The 16,657-nt window shown below is 38.1% G+C and overlaps 1 protein-coding gene across 1 annotated transcript in view; it reads right to left on the bottom strand.

Annotated features, from left to right (window-relative positions):
* Positions 1 to 16,657, bottom strand: part of SORCS3 (sortilin related VPS10 domain containing receptor 3) — a 609,733-nt gene that overhangs the window by 151,947 nt on the left and 441,129 nt on the right. Inside the window, exon 7 of the mRNA XM_002756582.7 lies at positions 7,466 to 7,584. Coding sequence (XP_002756628.3) covers positions 7,466 to 7,584 — 119 coding nt within the window. The remainder of the gene's footprint in view (positions 1 to 7,465; positions 7,585 to 16,657) is intronic.

The raw sequence follows: 16,657 nt of genomic DNA, 5'->3' as shown, positions 1-16,657 counted from the left end.
AGTGGAATGCACAATCTTCAATCTCCTGCTCTGCCTTGGCACTGCTCCCTGGGGAGGCCACCTTGAAGCAACTCAAGACTCACTGCTCCATGACTTCTTCTACCAAGGCCATTCTTTGATAGACTGGTAGCCAGGAACAGGTAGAACACCACCTACTCTGAAGCCCTGATACTGTGCTCATATAGAATCTGTGTAGCTTCTCCAACAGAGTAGGAAAAGCTACTCTGTTGGTCTGTGAGTTTTCCGCTTTGACAAAGCCTGCAGAGGCAACTTTATTTCAATGAACAGAATGAAAAAGTTTGCCGTTTTCTAGCCCAGAGGCAGATATTGGTCACAATCAATACAAATCTTACCTTCTCCATAAAGCCTGTCCTGATCCTAACCCCCACCAACCCCCCCAAAAAAATTAAGAAATGACACTGGTTTCAGCAAATCATTTGAGATGGTTTCTAATAACTTTTTAAAAAACAATACACACACAAAATAAAACAAACAAAAAGAATATAAGAATGCAGCCAAGGAATAAAAAATGACCAATGGCAAAACATAAAGGGATATGAAGAATAACAATACCATAAGCTTTATGTGGGGAAGCTGCTAAAATTCACACAAAAGTTAGTTCCATGCTTTCTAGCAACTATAAAAAAGGGAATACAACATTATCTAGATTTAATTAAAGAAAATAGAAAATGTTCAGTTCAATTTTCCAACTTCTTTTTATACGACTCCACTCCTTCCCTCAACTACAACTACCTGGCTAATTCTGTTTTCTCACTTCCTTAACTTCACCCAGGCCTTCTCCTCTAGGCATAATGCTCTTTCTCCTTCACCTACTTAATTCGTACTCAGCCCTCCTTTGAGAAAGCTTGTACTGACCCTCTTCTAGGTTGGGGGAAAGGCACTTTCTCCAAGAGCAACGTGTGCTTTCCACTAATACAGCTCTCGTCACATTATATTATAATTGTTTAGTTATGCGCATTTCCCACTGGGCTGAATGTATTTTAATATATTTAAATGAATAAATATAAAAAGGACAGTGAATAATATATTGGGTAATTCCTGGACAGCAGTTTTATAAAAATGCAGAGACATTGTACATATGGTCATTTCTTATGCAGTGAGCAATTGTCAATTAGGCTAATTTGTATTGTTAGCTGGAGAAACAAGATTCCCTTGCCTGAAAAAGATAACTAACTACACTTCCTGAGAATAAGGATGGTGTCTTATCTTCCCAGTTCAGTTCAGTTCAACAAACATCTATTGAGTACCAGTCATTATGCTAAGAGCAGGAGAAGCAATGATGAATAACACACAGTCCTATTCCTTTTAGAGATCTGGCTGGGGAAACATAATGCAAATGGATAAGTAGTCAGCACTGGAGCTTGGTCCGGTCCAATCCTGACTGAGGATGTCAGAGACTTCCTACAGGAGGCGCTGTCTGTCCTAAACTCAAAGAATGAATTTGTCTGGTAGAAGGACATCTCAGGCAGTGAAAAAATAAATAAATAAATAATTATTATTATTATTATATATATATATATGAAAGGCGTATAAAGTAAGAAATGGCATAGTTTGTGCATGGAGACTAAAGAGGTTTGTGTTTATTGAAGGTTAAAATGAAATAAGGAAGGAATGTGAAGAGCAGTGGTGGGTAAGGAATTCATATGCAGCTGATGGAGTAGGTAAGATCCAGGTCACAGAGGTCTTTGTAGACAATGGTGGCCAGGCACGGTGGCTCAAGCCTGTGATCCCAGCACTTTGGGAGGCTGAGGCGGGTCGATCATGAGATCAAGAGATCGAGACCATCCTGGTCAACATGGTGAAAACCTGTCTCTACTAAAAATGCAAAAAAAATTAGCTGGGCACGGTGGCGTGTGCCTGTAATCTCAGCTACTCAGGAGGCTGAGGCAGGAGAATTGCCTGAACCCAGGACGCGGAGGTTGTGGTGAGCTGAGGTCGCACCATTGCACTCCAGTCTGAGTAACAAGAGCGAAAAAAAAAACAAGACAATAGTAAGGAAGCTGAATTTCACCTTATAGGTGATGAGCTGCCACTGAATGTAGAAACACTGAATTAGCCCTGTGACTGGCTGGTGGGGCAAGTTGGTGTTGATCTGGGAGAAGCAAATCAATTTGTAAGCTCTTGTAACATTTCAGAAAATATATAATAAGGATTTATCAATGGTTTTAAATAGCCAAATAATGATGATGTGTCTCCCCTTTCCTGTTATAAATCACCCTAGAGCAATAAGAAAAATAAGAAAGGGAAATGCAAACTCTAAACTTAATGAAAATCTAACTCTGAAACACAATATATGTGGAAAAGGAGTCAGATATATTGTGTACCAGGTGATTCTGTCTTATGAGAAGAACCCACCCACATAAAAAACCATTTTGAGTCATATGGGACCTCAGTGAGAACCAAGAAGGATTCTTGTTAAGCTGAAACAGAACCCTAGTCTAACACTAAAATGAACCTCCTCAAATAGTTTGTCCAGGAAGAACTCACAGAATTAAAAAATAAGCAATAAACACATAAAGATAAAAGAAAATAGCATAAGAATGATAAAGTGATATAAAAAAATAAAAGAGGCAAAGGGTCAGGAAAACAAAGAACACAAATGGACTAAAATATGCTTCCAAATAGAGCAAATAAAAATTGCAAACACACTGCTGTAATTTAATAACCTGTATGATGAGGAGATCACCTCTTTAAGAGTTTAAAGCAGAAATAAAAAACCTCAGGGAAGATATGTTGGGACAAGAGAAAGAGACACAATATAAACTGACAAAGCTCAGAAAAGAAGTTAAACAAAAAGAGGGGGAAAAAAAGCAAAAACAGCCTAAGAGTCCAGACTCTACTAAACACTCATTGAAGAACAATGTAAGATTGTTTTTTTTCTCATTTTGCTCAGTTTGCTCAGGGAGTAAAAAAGGGTTGGGAGAAATTATGGCTCTCTTTTGCCTTTCCTGTCTAGTGTGCACATCCTAGAAGTCCTGGAAGAAATAAACCAAAACAATAAAACTGAAATAAAAAATATATTTCAAGATATGGCACAGAAACTCTTGAGAAATTAAAAATAAAGAAAAAATTGAATCTACTTAACAAAAGAAATTAATATTTCAGAAGAAAGAATCAGTACACTATGGCCAACCACAAAGCATACACTAACTAATAAGTAATTGGTATTAAAATATTGTTTAAAGAATTTAAGTATCAAAGTTAAAAAACAAAACAAAACAACAACAAGATGCCTTAAAAAACATCTGAGACTGGCCTGACATAGTAACGAGTTAATGGAGTAAAAATTCTCATGGAAAGAGGATGACACACACATTTTATACCCGAAGAAATGATATTAAAGCATAAAAAGATATAGACAAACATATTTTCAGCATTCAAAAATTAGCCTTTCTTGGAAGACAAATTTCAGATAACCAAGAGATAAATGGAAAAAACTATAGGAAAAAGATTTCTGGGGACAGTGGGATACATTTACCTGTAAGACTAAAATCAAAATAAATACAGAAATTACAGTGTAGAGCAGAATGTACATGCTCTAAAATGATGGCATTAACAAACTGGGGCTGAAGAGAGAAATAGGGCAAGAGGTCATAAACACACTATTTTTTCCACCTTTCTTCTGTAGTGCTTCATAAAATATTTAAGTCTAACAGAATTATATTTTAAGGCAGTAAAACAAACACTAGGAAATAATTATTCAAAATTAGGTAGTGGAAGAATTAAAGAGATGGTAGAAAATAGAAATGCATGTAAATACACTGATTTTATAATTGCTCCCAACAGGAAATCAATAGATATTGTCCAGAAATAGAAAATTCAGTATGTTATATAAAGTTCTATTCATAAAGCTAAGCACTTAAAATAAAAATGCAAATACTCAAAATAATCAAAGAGACACATAGGAAAACAGACCATATAATGGGAGTTTTAAAGTAATCATAATTAAACACAAAGCATATAGTGTCAGAACTAAGACATATATGTCATAGCTGTCAATGCAGATGGCCAAACGCACTCGTGAGAAGAAAAAGGTGGATTAGATGCTGATGGCCACTGATTTCTATTTGTACCTGCACTACATGTAGTTGCTTACCTGCAACCCATTGGCGTTCTTTTACAACATTTCAATCTTAGCTAATTGATAGTTGCAAATAATACTGTGTAATCTGTGTTTAGTTGACGATTAATGACATCCAATGTTTTCCTCAAGTTTATTGGCCTTTTGTATTATTTGGGGCATTGTTAATCCATTGGGCCCCATCTCATTGATAGTAAAAAATAAAGCCTTCAAGGCTCTATGGGATCTAGCACCCTCTACCTTTCCGGCCTTAACTCTAAATTGTCTATCTAGGTCTTGTTACAGGTTCCTGCTCATCTCATTGAACTCCGATTATTGGAGTAGCCTGAGGTTCAGTCTTTGGATTGTTTCCCTTTTCTATCAATATTTATTTTTTAGTGGTATGAGAAATATCAAGATGCTGGCAACTTTACAATAGATCAACTCAGCTATACCTGGCAATTCTGTGGTCTAAAAATGCCATCAATATGCCGGCAACTTTACAATGGATATACTCAGTGGTGACTGTCCCATGACCCACCCCTTCCCCTGAACCTAGCCTCAAATCTCTAACTGTTCACCAAACATCTTCACACAGGCTCAGGGGAGCCAAGGCCTAACAACCTGACTCCATGCTTCTCTCTGACTGCACTGTCTTCTGCTACCCTGTTCCTGGTTCACCTAGGACCCTAGAACCCTAAGGTAGTGACATGCTGTGTATTTTGCAATGAGGCCTTCCATGTCTCCCTAAATAAAACACCAACACTTTTATGCCTTCAACATTCACAGTCCCTGATTTATTTTTATTCATAGCCCTTGTCATTATACATTTTGAAGATAGATAATAGTAAAGGATAAATAGAAAGATAGAAAGCAAATATTCATATAACACAATGTTTCTGGGGCATTGTTTTGCTGCTTTACAGATAGTGTTAATAAATGTAATCCTCCCAGCAACCCATGAAGTTGATTATCATCTTTTTATAAATGAGTCAAATGAGGCACAGCTCAAGGTCACACAGCTAAGTGTGATATGCCACAGTCTCAACAAATGCCGGGTGTTGGGCTCTAAATTATATGTCCTTAACCATTACTCTTCATAGCTTTTCATATCTATATATATATGGATATTTGGATCATACACATAGTTTTTCCTATCTTCCACTAGAATTAAATACCACTAAGGCAGAAACTTTGTTGTGTTCACTGTCTTAACCCCAGCACCTAGCACATGTACTCAGCAATGAATAAAACTTTATTGAATAATGAAACCTCATATCTTTCCAAGGAAAATAAAAATTGATGCTAATTAAAGACAAAACTTCTATCTGCTTCCAGTATAATAGAAAAGGAATGTTTCAGGATATATATTTTTTTAATCTGTATATCTGTCTGCAGAGTTACCACAAACTCTATGTAACACAAGAAAAAATAAAAATGTCTGAACATTTTAAATTCTAAGTCATTTTTCCGAGAAACAATTCTGCCATATTTAGCATTAAGGGAAGGGCAATCCAATTGGCAAATTCATAACTCACTCCTGTGCTTCCACTGTAAAAAAAAAATCTAAATATAAAGAGATAAAGGCCTTAAATGGGGACCACAGCCATGAGAATGGAATAAAAGGAAACACTAGAGAAATCATGAAAAGTGATATTAGCAGAAGCTGTGGGTTCATTTAATTTGGCCATACAGACTGACCTTGAGTGACCTGGTAGGGGGTTGTGCCACAGACTGTGTCAGGGTCAAGGTCAAAGGTGACCTGTTGGTTCGGTTTTGCTTGTGGAACATCTATGTTGGGATGTTGAGTAGGTTATTTGATATTGAAGGCTGCAGTACATGGTAGAGGTCAGAGCTCACTGATTTGAAAGCCATCAAACCTTGGACATGGTCCTTAAAACCAGGGGATTGCTCAGGACAAAGAAAAGCAGGTCAAGGGGAGAAATCTGAGGAACCCTAGAGTAGTGTTTGGTGCTGTGTATTTTGCAGTGTTCATGTTCAATAAACAAACACTTATGAATAAGAGAATGAGAGTGCTGTTGGCCTGCCAAGACTTAGAAATACAATCCTGAGATTCTGGCTTTCAGATGAGAAATAGGGATTTTTGAAGCCCCTTCCTCTTTTACTTCCTCTTTTACTCTGTCATCTAAGATGTTTTTTGAGTCGTTAGCCATTTTTCCTGTATTTTACTAGACCTCAAAACTCTATGTAACTAAATTATAGAGAGAATTAACTGTGATGCCTACAATTGGTCAATACAACAAATACTGACTACCTGAGCAAACCTGATATGCAAAGACATCTCATTAGGGCCAAGGGAGAGGGGTCAAATGTGTGTACCAAATATCGTCCCCATTCTCAGAGTTTGTAAAATGCAATTTGGAGAGAAGACAGATCCACTGAGATTTAATAAGTAATGGCTCCTGATAGCCTGTGTGCTAGAGAAATGGCATAGACCATGGAGCTACAAGGGTTCAGAGGACCACAAGTGACACTGAGCTTGGAAGTTCATAGAAAGTCTCCTAGAAGAGATGGGATTGATCTGGACTGAAATACTAGGGATCAGGCAGAGAAGGTCATTCAGGTGCTTAGGTCTGAGCAAACTCAAGGAGTTTTCAAAGTTCAACTTTCCTGTAGGAATAGTTTGCAAAACAACTGAGAATAGAAGAGTAAAAAGACTGAGTGTGGGAAATCAAGGTTGCAGTCAAATGCCACATTTGATTTATCACACACATACTCTGTTAGTCATATGGTGGAGCATCATCTTCTGTTCCCCTTATTTTTGCCCCATTTTGTGCCTCCTTGTAGTACACAGTAGAGATAAGACTCAAAAGTAAATGAAGGCTTCCCTGGCCTGCCTAAATACATGAGTCCCATCTAATTTTTCCTGAGACTCAGTTCTGGGAGTAAACTCTTTGAGACATGGACATCGAGGAGGTAGTCAGCACTGGAAAGAAGGGGAAAGTTTAGTGAGTACTAAATATGTCCAGAAAAAGAATCCTAAAGATGTTTAATTTATTGGGTATTTTCATTGCCAAGTTAGATAAGTCATTTTAGGTAGAAATAGAACGTGGATTTGATAAATTACTGAATGTCAAATCCCATAAAATATTTGACTTTAAGTTACCTCAAACCCAATCCAAGACCTAGTCAATTCAGACAACTCAGGTGCTATAAAGCGGCAATCCACCTGAAAAATTCAGTGCATCACTAAAACCAGTAAAATCTGGGCTCTTCCCAGAAGACTGGGTCCCTGAAGCAAAGGAGAGACAGTGTCTCAGCTCCACGTCTTCACAGTCTTAGGAAAGCCATCCTCCTTTTCCTAGCAGGAAGCAAGCTTCAACAATGCATCCTCCTACCACCAACTGCACTTTCTGTACTCACCTGAATGAAGATATATTCATCCTGGACAACCAGGGAACTGATGTCAATGGAGCGGGCAAAGGGGCCACTTCTAGTTGTCTCAGCACATTCCTGGATTCTGCAGGTGAGGTAGTGAGCATCTGAAACAGGAGGGCAGAGTGATGCTTAGACACAAGTGGAAACCCTGATGGAGCCCCAGGTAGCACACAAAGCTCTACTTCATGGGGAAATCAACAAGGTAATTTAAAGTAACAGTGAAATTTTATGTTTCTGTCCACAGAGTTTGTAATAATACCCCCCAAAATGGTAATATCTAGTTTGGGCAGAGACAGGGAAAAATAGTTCATCTCATATCATACTGCTGAAAGAGTAGGTTGATATAGCTTTCTGGAAGCATGAGTTTGAAATATGTATCAGAATTTTAAAGGTACATATCTTTTTTTTTTTTTTTCTTTTTTTGAGACGGAGTTTCACTCTTGTTACCCAGGCTGGAGTGCAATGGTGCGATCTTGGCTCACTGCAACCTCTGCCTCCTGGGTTCAGGCAATTCTCCTGCCTCAGCCTCCTGAGTAGCTGGGATTACAGGCACGCGCCACCATGCCCAGCCAATTTTTTGTATTTTTAGTAGAGACGGGGTTTCACCATGTTGACCAGGATGGTCTCGATCTCTTACCCTCGTGATCCACCCGCCTCGGCCTCCCAAAGTGCTGGGATTACAGGCATAAGCCACTGTGCCCGGCAAAGGTGCATATCTTATATGAGTAATTCTAATTCAAGGAGAATCTGTTTTCTCTAATTCTCTAATTAGAGAATTCTAATTCTCTAGATGTTTTCTAGAGAAAGACTCATATTTTCACAAAGAGGCAAGGGCAATAATATTTATAGTGGCATTTTTCATAGAAGGGAAAACTATAAATAAGTTAAATGTCCATGAATTAATGATCACCCAAATAAACTAAGATATATGCAAATGACAGAGTACTATGCTGCAATTAGAATAATTTGGTGGATACATATGCTTCAACATGGTAATTTCTCTAAAATACGCTGTTCTACAATCTTTCAAAAATTAGTTAGCATCATGTATAGTATGATACAATTAGGTTTGTGCCATACTGCACAGAAAATGTTTAAAGGATACATAGGAAAATTAGCCAAGAGTATTTTTAGGCAAAAAAAAAAAATGGACTCAAGGAAGTAGACAGAATTCAAGTGAAACCGTTGCTTTTCACGTTATATACATTTGTATTATTTTTACAAGAATGCATTCACTTCTTACATAACATTTATGAAACTTATATAATGTCTTGTAAAAATCTTCTCGAGATCTCAACAGCTGAACCTTCCTCCCTTACCTCCCAAAAAATGTGTGTGGTACCAGCTGTAGCTGAATGGGAAATATTTGATTCCAAAAGGCATTCTGATTATGACTAGAAGGTTATCCATGGAAAGGCAATCCATTCAGTTTTTTGCTCTTTAATTGAGGAAAAACTACAGGTGAGTCTATGAAGAATCCACCGTAAAAATTTGCTTTAAAAAAAAGGTTATTATTCATTTAATGAAATTTAAAAATAAATTACCAAAATAAAAAGTAGAAATCACTTTAAGATTAAAAGTAGAGAAATCTCTATTATCTAAAACCACATGCATGATTATACATGCCTATCTAATGAGATGTTTTCTTGTATGTGTGCAGAGGTTTCAGGGGCTACAGAGAAGGGAGAGGTAGGCAGCAGATAAATAAAGACAAAAGGCTTGCAGAAGCAAGAGTGTACAACAATTGAGTTTAAACTATGGGTCCCTTGTCTCTGTTTATCTTTAATTAAGTAATTGATGGAGGGATTCAACATGTATTTCTTATGCACACACTATATATTGGATATCGTTTGGGTACTAAGAATAAGGCAATGAATTGGACAGATTTCCATTCTAAAAGAACCTTCTGTCTAGGAAGGGGTTTACTTATATATGTAGCTAGTTATAGTTATTACACATATTAATTTAGAAACATGATGCTACTTTAAGAAACATTTTAATAGGAAAAGAATTCATTACTTGAATATTCAAATTCAAGCAATGTCTGTTTGCTTTGGTAACCATAATCTGACTAGATCTAGTATTGATTCCATTTACCCCATCAGCAGTCATCATCTGCCCAGTAGCTCTTGCCTCTAAAGACTTTTCTTTCTTCCGAATCCCATACAATCCAGTTGGTTCCTAATCCTTGACAATTCTGCCTCTGAAGTGTTTCCATAGTCTCTTCTCTTCCCTTCTCTACCCGCAAGTTCCCTGTGCCACTTGCTTGGAACACTTTCTTGTCATCTGTGTTCCCTCTGCACTCAGTTCACATCTAGGGTCCATGTGAATGACGTATTGGAAACTGGATGGACTTGAGACAAGAGCAGCCAAAGGCATCTCTAAAACCTAAGCCTGGGCTAATACCTCTCAGCATCAAAATCACCAGTATTGCTGAGTGCCTTGGGACACGGCCTGATTAACTTTCTATGACAGGGCAGGCCTTTACAACTATCTTAAAAAACTTAAATGCTTAAGGGACCATGAAAATTATGTGTAGGAGTAAAATTAGCAGGAATACATAATAAATGGTGGCTGGCACAGGGTCTTAGTGTCAGGAATCTCTGAAGAGCAGTAGGGACCACACTCCAATGGCAAATATTCCCCTCTTTTAAAGGGGAACTGCTTCTCCATGCAGCACTCATATGCAAAAATAAGACATTCTGAGTTTTTTGTTTGTTTGTTTGTTTTTGAGACGGAGTTTCGCTCTTGTTACCCAGGCTGGAGTGCAATGGCGCGATCTCGACTCACTGCAACCTCCACCTCCTGGGTTCAGGCAATTCTCCTGCCTCAGCCTCCCAAGTAGCAGGGACTACAGGTGCATGCCACCATGCCCGACTAATTTTTGTATTTTTAGTAGAGACAGGGTTTCACAATGTTGGCCAGGATGGTCTCGATCTGCTGACCTTGTGATCTGCCTGCCTCAACCTCTCAAAATGCTGGGATTACAGGCGTGAGCCACCGCACCCAGACAACATTCTGAGTTTCTAAGAAAAGCTAAATGCCCCTATTTTTTAAATGTCAAATTTCCTAAAATTGAGAACTAATTTAAATTTAAAAGATGGTGTAACCCAAACACCATGAGGCCAAACGAAACAAGCCTACACTCCAAATGAAACCCAGGAGCCAGTATTTTTTGTTTTTTTATTCTTTCCAACTTTTATTTTAGGTCGAAGATGTACATATGCATAGGTAAATTGCATGTTGTTGGGGTTTGGTATACAGATTATTTCATCACCCAGATAATAAGCATAACACTCAATAGTTTTTCTATTTTCATTCACCTCCCAACCTCCATCCTCAAAAGTAGGCTGTGGTGCCTGTTGTTCCCTTCTTTGTGTCCATAACTCAGTGTTTAGCTTCCACTTATAATGAGAACATGTGGTATTTCTTTTCCAGTTCCAGTGTTATTTTGCCTAGGATAATGGCCTCCATCTCCATCCATGTTGCTGCAAAGGACATGATCTTTCCTTTTTATGGCTGCATGATATTCCATGTGTATATGTACTAAGTTTTCTTCATTCAGTCCACCACGGATGAGTGTTTAGGTTGATTGCATGTCTTTGTTATTGTGATTAGTGCTGCAATGTGCATGTTCCATGATTTATATTCCTTTCTGCTCTGCAATTTGGCGACAACCTTCCTTGCAAGTAAGAGACAGGTTTTCTTACCCTCATTCCCTGACTCTGTAGCAAGACCAGCTTGTCCAACATTCTTCTCTTTTTTTTTTTTTGTTTATAATGCTTATATTAATATAGTTCCTAACATTGAATCACACATTCTGTTTTTTTTTAAGAGAAGGAAAGAAAAAAAGGAGTGAAGGAGAGGAAGAAAGAGGAAGAAAAAGAGGGAGAGAGAATGGAAATGTTGCTTTATTCTAAAAAAATGGGTATTAATAATGGCCAATCAATATTTCATTTAAACCTATGAGTAGGTGTCATGTGGTATTGACAAGAATGTATATTTTGTGTATTTAAAGTGAAGAGCTCTATAAATATTTATTAAGTTTACTTGTTCCGGATCTGAGTTCGAGTCCTGGATATCCTTATTAATTTTCTGTATCATTGAGTCTAAGTCTCTATGTATCTGGGTGTTAGGATCGTTAGCTCTTATTGTTGCATTGATCCTTTTACCACTATATCTTTGTTGCTTTAAAACCTATTTCATCAGATACGAGAATTGCAACTCCTGCTTTTCATTTATTTATTTATTTTTGCTCTCCATTTTGTTGGTAAATCTTTCTCCGTCCCTTTGTTTTGAGTCTTTGTGTAACCTTGCATGTGAAATGGGTCTGGATGTAGCATACCGTTGGGCTTTGGCTGTATCTTTTGATTGGGGGATTTAGTCGATTTAAATTTAGGATTACTGCCATTTGATGTTAACTGGCTGTTTTATCCATTTGTTGATGTAAATTCTTCTTTATGCTGATGCTCTTTACTTTTTGGTATATTTTTAGAAAGGCTAATACTGGTTTTTTCTTTCTATGTGTAATGCTTCTTTCAGAAGCTCTTGTAAAGCAGGCCTGGTGGTAATAAAATCTCTGAGTACTTGCTTGTTCATAAAAGATTTTATTTTTCCTTCAGTTGTGAAGCTTAGTTTGGCTGGATATGAAATTCTGGGCTGAAAGTTCTGTTCTTTAAGGATGTTGAATATTGGACCCCACTCTCTTCTGGCTTGTAGAGTTTCTGCTGAGAGATCTGCTGTAAGTCTGACAGGCTTCCCTTTGTGAGTAACCTGACCTTTCTCTCTGGCTGCCCTTAGTATTTTCTCCTTCATTTCAACCCTGGTGAATCTAATGATTATGTGCCTTGGGGTTGCCTTTCTTGAGGAATATATTTGTGGTGTTCTCTGTATTACCTCGGGTTGAATATTGTCCTGCTTTGCTAGGTTAGGAAAATTTTCCTGAATAATATCATGAAGAATATTTTCCAGCTTGGATTCATTCTCTCCATCGCATTCAGGTACACCTATCAAACGTAAATTTGGTCTTTTCACATAGTCCCACATTTCTTGGAGACTTTGCTCATTCCTTTTTATCCTTTTTTCTCTAATCTTGTCTTTTCATTTTATTTCATTAAGTTGGACTTTGACCTCTGATATCCTTTCTTCTGCTTGATCAATTCGAGTGTTTAAACCTGTGCATACTTCACAGAGTTCCCATATTGTATTCTTCAGTTCCATTAATTCACTTATATTCCTCTCTAAATTGTCTATTCTCATTAGGATTTCGTCAAACCTTTTTTCAAAGTTCTTAGTGTCTTTACATTGGGCTACAACATGTTCTTTTAACTCACAGAAGTTTCTTATTATCCATCTTCTGAAGCCTGATTCTGTTAATGGAATGCACTCATTCTCCATCAAGCCTTGTTCCCTTGTTGATGAGGAACTGTGATCCTCTTTAGAGGGAGAGGCATTCTGATTTTGAGTATTCTCAGCCTTTTTACGCTGGTTTCTTCCCATCATTGTAAATTTATCCACCTGTCATCTTTGTAATTACCAACTTTCAAATTAGGTCTCTGAGTGGACGTCCAAGTTGTTAATTCCCAGGACCAAAATATGAGCAACCCACTGCGCCGGCCAAAACAGCAGCATTAAGACTGATGGTGCTTTTCTGCCTGGGAATCTCCAGTCTGGCTTCCTTCTTGAGTTCATAATAGGCGACTCTGTCTTCCCGGAGCTCCAAACTTCGGTCAGAAGGGGAACCAGTCCCATTTACTCTGCACCAAGAGCTGCCGCACCGAGGTGCTGGCAAAACCGCTGTGCCAGCCACAAGAGTCGCGCTGGCGACCCGTGGGGCTCCTCCACTGGGAATCTTCTGCTCCGTGAGCAACAAAAATTTGTCTGAAAGTGTGGCATCCTCTCGTTCTCTGCACTTTCAGTAGGAGCTGCAATCCCGAGATGTTAGCAATCAGCCATCTTGGATCGTTCTCCCAACATTCTTTAAGGACACCTGTATGTCCCTTCCTTTTTGTCTTGGTTCACAGAGAAAGCCAAGAGTGGCCTGCATTTCCATTTTTGGCTGAGAGGACAGGGGAATGCAGGGAGCCCAGGCTGTGCTTTGGAGCACACTGCTGGCCCACCAGGAATATTCTTGGACCCATAGAGTCTTGGTAATTTGCTTCTAGAATAAAGCACCAAAACAATGAAATGCTGCAATAAAAACATGCAAAGAAACCACAGGTGTTGACATGGCAACCTGCTTCCTTCTTAGCCAGTGTCCTTGCACTGGTAATCAAAGTTGCACACAGAGGGGATACCTGCTTAGCCCCATACACTGGTCCATGTCCCCCTGGCTATTTACTCTTGACTGTCTCATTTGGACACTTTGAAGAAATAAGCAAGTATATTCAAGGCTACCACAAACGAAATCAAAACCTACCTAATAGGTTTTGACCCATAGCAGACATAATGTTGTGCCAAGCTCATCCTACTTCTTGGCTCACTCTCTGCTTGCCCCATCTCAGCATGGAATGAAAGGTCCAAATTAACAGGAAGACAGCACTGAAATGAGTTTTTGAAAATCACTTAAAATTTGGTGGCCTTGCAGTCTTAGCTGGACTCAAATAGTGGAAGTCTCAATGCTTTTATTTTTCAAAACATAGAGATTGGATAAGTGCCACAGTGCCCTCTGCCAGGTGAGAACCAAAGTAGGAACATGGGGAAACTCAATTGTCAGGCAGGCCTGGTGGCCAAACAAAAGTGACTGAGGGTCATGAAGGAACTATGGCTCTCAAGGGTGAGAAGGGAATACTGTTTGGTTCAAACTTCACATATGCAAAATGTCTCAAATTAGAGCCCTAGACATTATCTCCAAATGAGGCTGAATACAGTTATAGTGGATCTATGATGAAGTTCACAAAGGTATTTATGACATAACTTAAAATCCCAAAATAGGCTTCCTACAAGTGTGGCCTTCTTATTTGTTTTTTAATAACACCAGATACCAGACAGATAAAATGAAAGTGGTCCAGATCTCTTGAGCATACTGCAGTGGTTTTGAGAGCAAGGACTCTGAAGCTAGAAAGTGCTGAGATCAAATCTGGGACTTACTATGTGCAGACTGGCCTTGGTCAAGTGGCAGCATGGCTTTTCATCTGTGAGGTGCAGACAATTTAGTATGTGCCTCTGAGGACTGTCGTCAAGATTAAATAAGTTTATGCATGAAAAATGCTTAATACATTGTGGATACATTTTAAAAGACCAATAAATGTTAGTTACTTTTTATTATGAAGATAAAGAAAAAGGAATTCAACTTCAGCATCTTTTATACATTCAATTTATAATAAATGTCAGGTTTTGTTGTGGAGGATCGAAAGACCATAATATCACAGGTTCTATAGTGAAGTCATATTCTGAATTTAAATCATAATTTCCTTTTTTTAAGTGCAATAAATGTTTGGACAGGAAAAAAATGTGTATGGGCTGGACAAATCAAGGAGAACTTCAAAGAGGAGGCATACCTTGAGTCTAACCTGGATGTGAAAGTGTGCTATGTGAGAAGGAAATTCCTGAACAAGGGAGTTAAAAATGCACGTGAAATTTTATGTAAGCAAAGTTCATGAAATATTTAATTGCATGTTAATGAACTGACTTTGATTAATCCTTATTCATGAATTTCTATTTTCTATCTTCTCCTTTGAAACATTCTCAAATGAAAAACTAGAAAAAACAGACCGTAGAAAGATCTCATTTGGATATCCCTATGTAAAAACCAGAGAGTGATTTCCTAAATGATTGATCTTCATGATTAACATATTTCTAATTGTAAAATATCTTTCTAATATATTTCTAAGAACTGGTATGGTCACTGATCCACTTACAAAATAAAATGTCGAAGTCTTTGTTCCCTGCACCATGAATAGAAAATTATTTTGCCATTTTGGAAATATGCACCCCTATTTCAAACTAGCTCTACAGCTAGCAGGACCTTTTAGGAGAGTTATAATATCATTTAAGTGGATCCAGCATCCATGTCTTCTCACCCTACAGATATGCGACCAAAGATCTCATATGGTGAGAAGGGCTGCCCCACACTGACTGATTCATTCCTTTTGTATTGGCTCACGGTGTATAGAGAAGCTGCAGGTGTCAGACACATCCTGAGGTTACAGGAAGCAGGGAACATAAGACAGATTCTTGCCCTTAGGAGATTCTTATGCCAGTGATGGAGACAGGACATTCACAAATAAATATGCCTTAAGATGCTTAGAGTACTGGTCAATGTGGGAGGAGAACAGACTATCTGACACCCTTAGCCTTCTTTCCATTCTAAGATATTGTATTTCTGCTTGTTGAAGTTTCACAGGACTCAGGGAGGCAGCCTCAGCCTTTCTCTATTCAGCAAGACAAGCCCCTCATCTACATCTACAAATTTTACTCTAGAGCCCAGTTTTGGTTCTGCTATACCTTTCCAAAAAGGTCACCTCTTTACCAGCATAAATAAAATCTTAGCCACTTTTCTCTTTCCTGGGCTGACTTTATAAAGCTTCAGTAAATGATGGCTAATCTGAACTGAATGACATTAAAAGTCTATACATTTTATTATGTTTAATTACTTGGTGACTTGTGATTATGTTTTCCCTTTGAGAATTACTAAGCATTCAAACTTCCTAGACATCAAGCCTCTTGTCATCTCAGAGAAAAAAACATTCTGTGATTTACTCAACTTCCATTCCTTTGGGTAATAATATACCTACTGTCAGAGATTGAAAAAGTGAATTAAAATTGTGAACAAAAAGCAAATTCAGCTCTTCAGGCCTTCTCTTAGAGAAATACCCATGAGCTATTTATTTTATGTAACATTAACTCTCAAATGAAAATAACTGAAAGCAAGCAGATTCAAGGTAACTAAAAAGTTATTCAGCTTCCATCAGCATCCTTTTTCTTGACGGGGTGTGCAACTAACCTATCTGTAAAGACAGCGCAAAATGGAGGAAGTAATATTGCTGCAAATACCTAACATAGAACTCGAAGCATAACAGGTTCTAAACACAAACAAAGGCAACAAACAAAAAAGGGAGCTTCTGTTCCTTCTACTGAGCTTATGGATTTTGAACTTTGGTGAAACTTCTCATCTCCCACAGGAGAATCTGGCATTTTCTGCCTTCTTGATGACACAGGAGGAAATCTCGCAGTTAC

The sequence above is a fragment of the Callithrix jacchus genome, chromosome 12 (genome assembly GCF_049354715.1).
Source record: "Callithrix jacchus isolate 240 chromosome 12, calJac240_pri, whole genome shotgun sequence".
Taxonomy (NCBI): Eukaryota; Metazoa; Chordata; class Mammalia; order Primates; family Cebidae; genus Callithrix; species Callithrix jacchus.
Note: the sequence above shows the minus strand (reverse complement) of the source record. Positions and strands in the feature narration are given on the sequence as shown.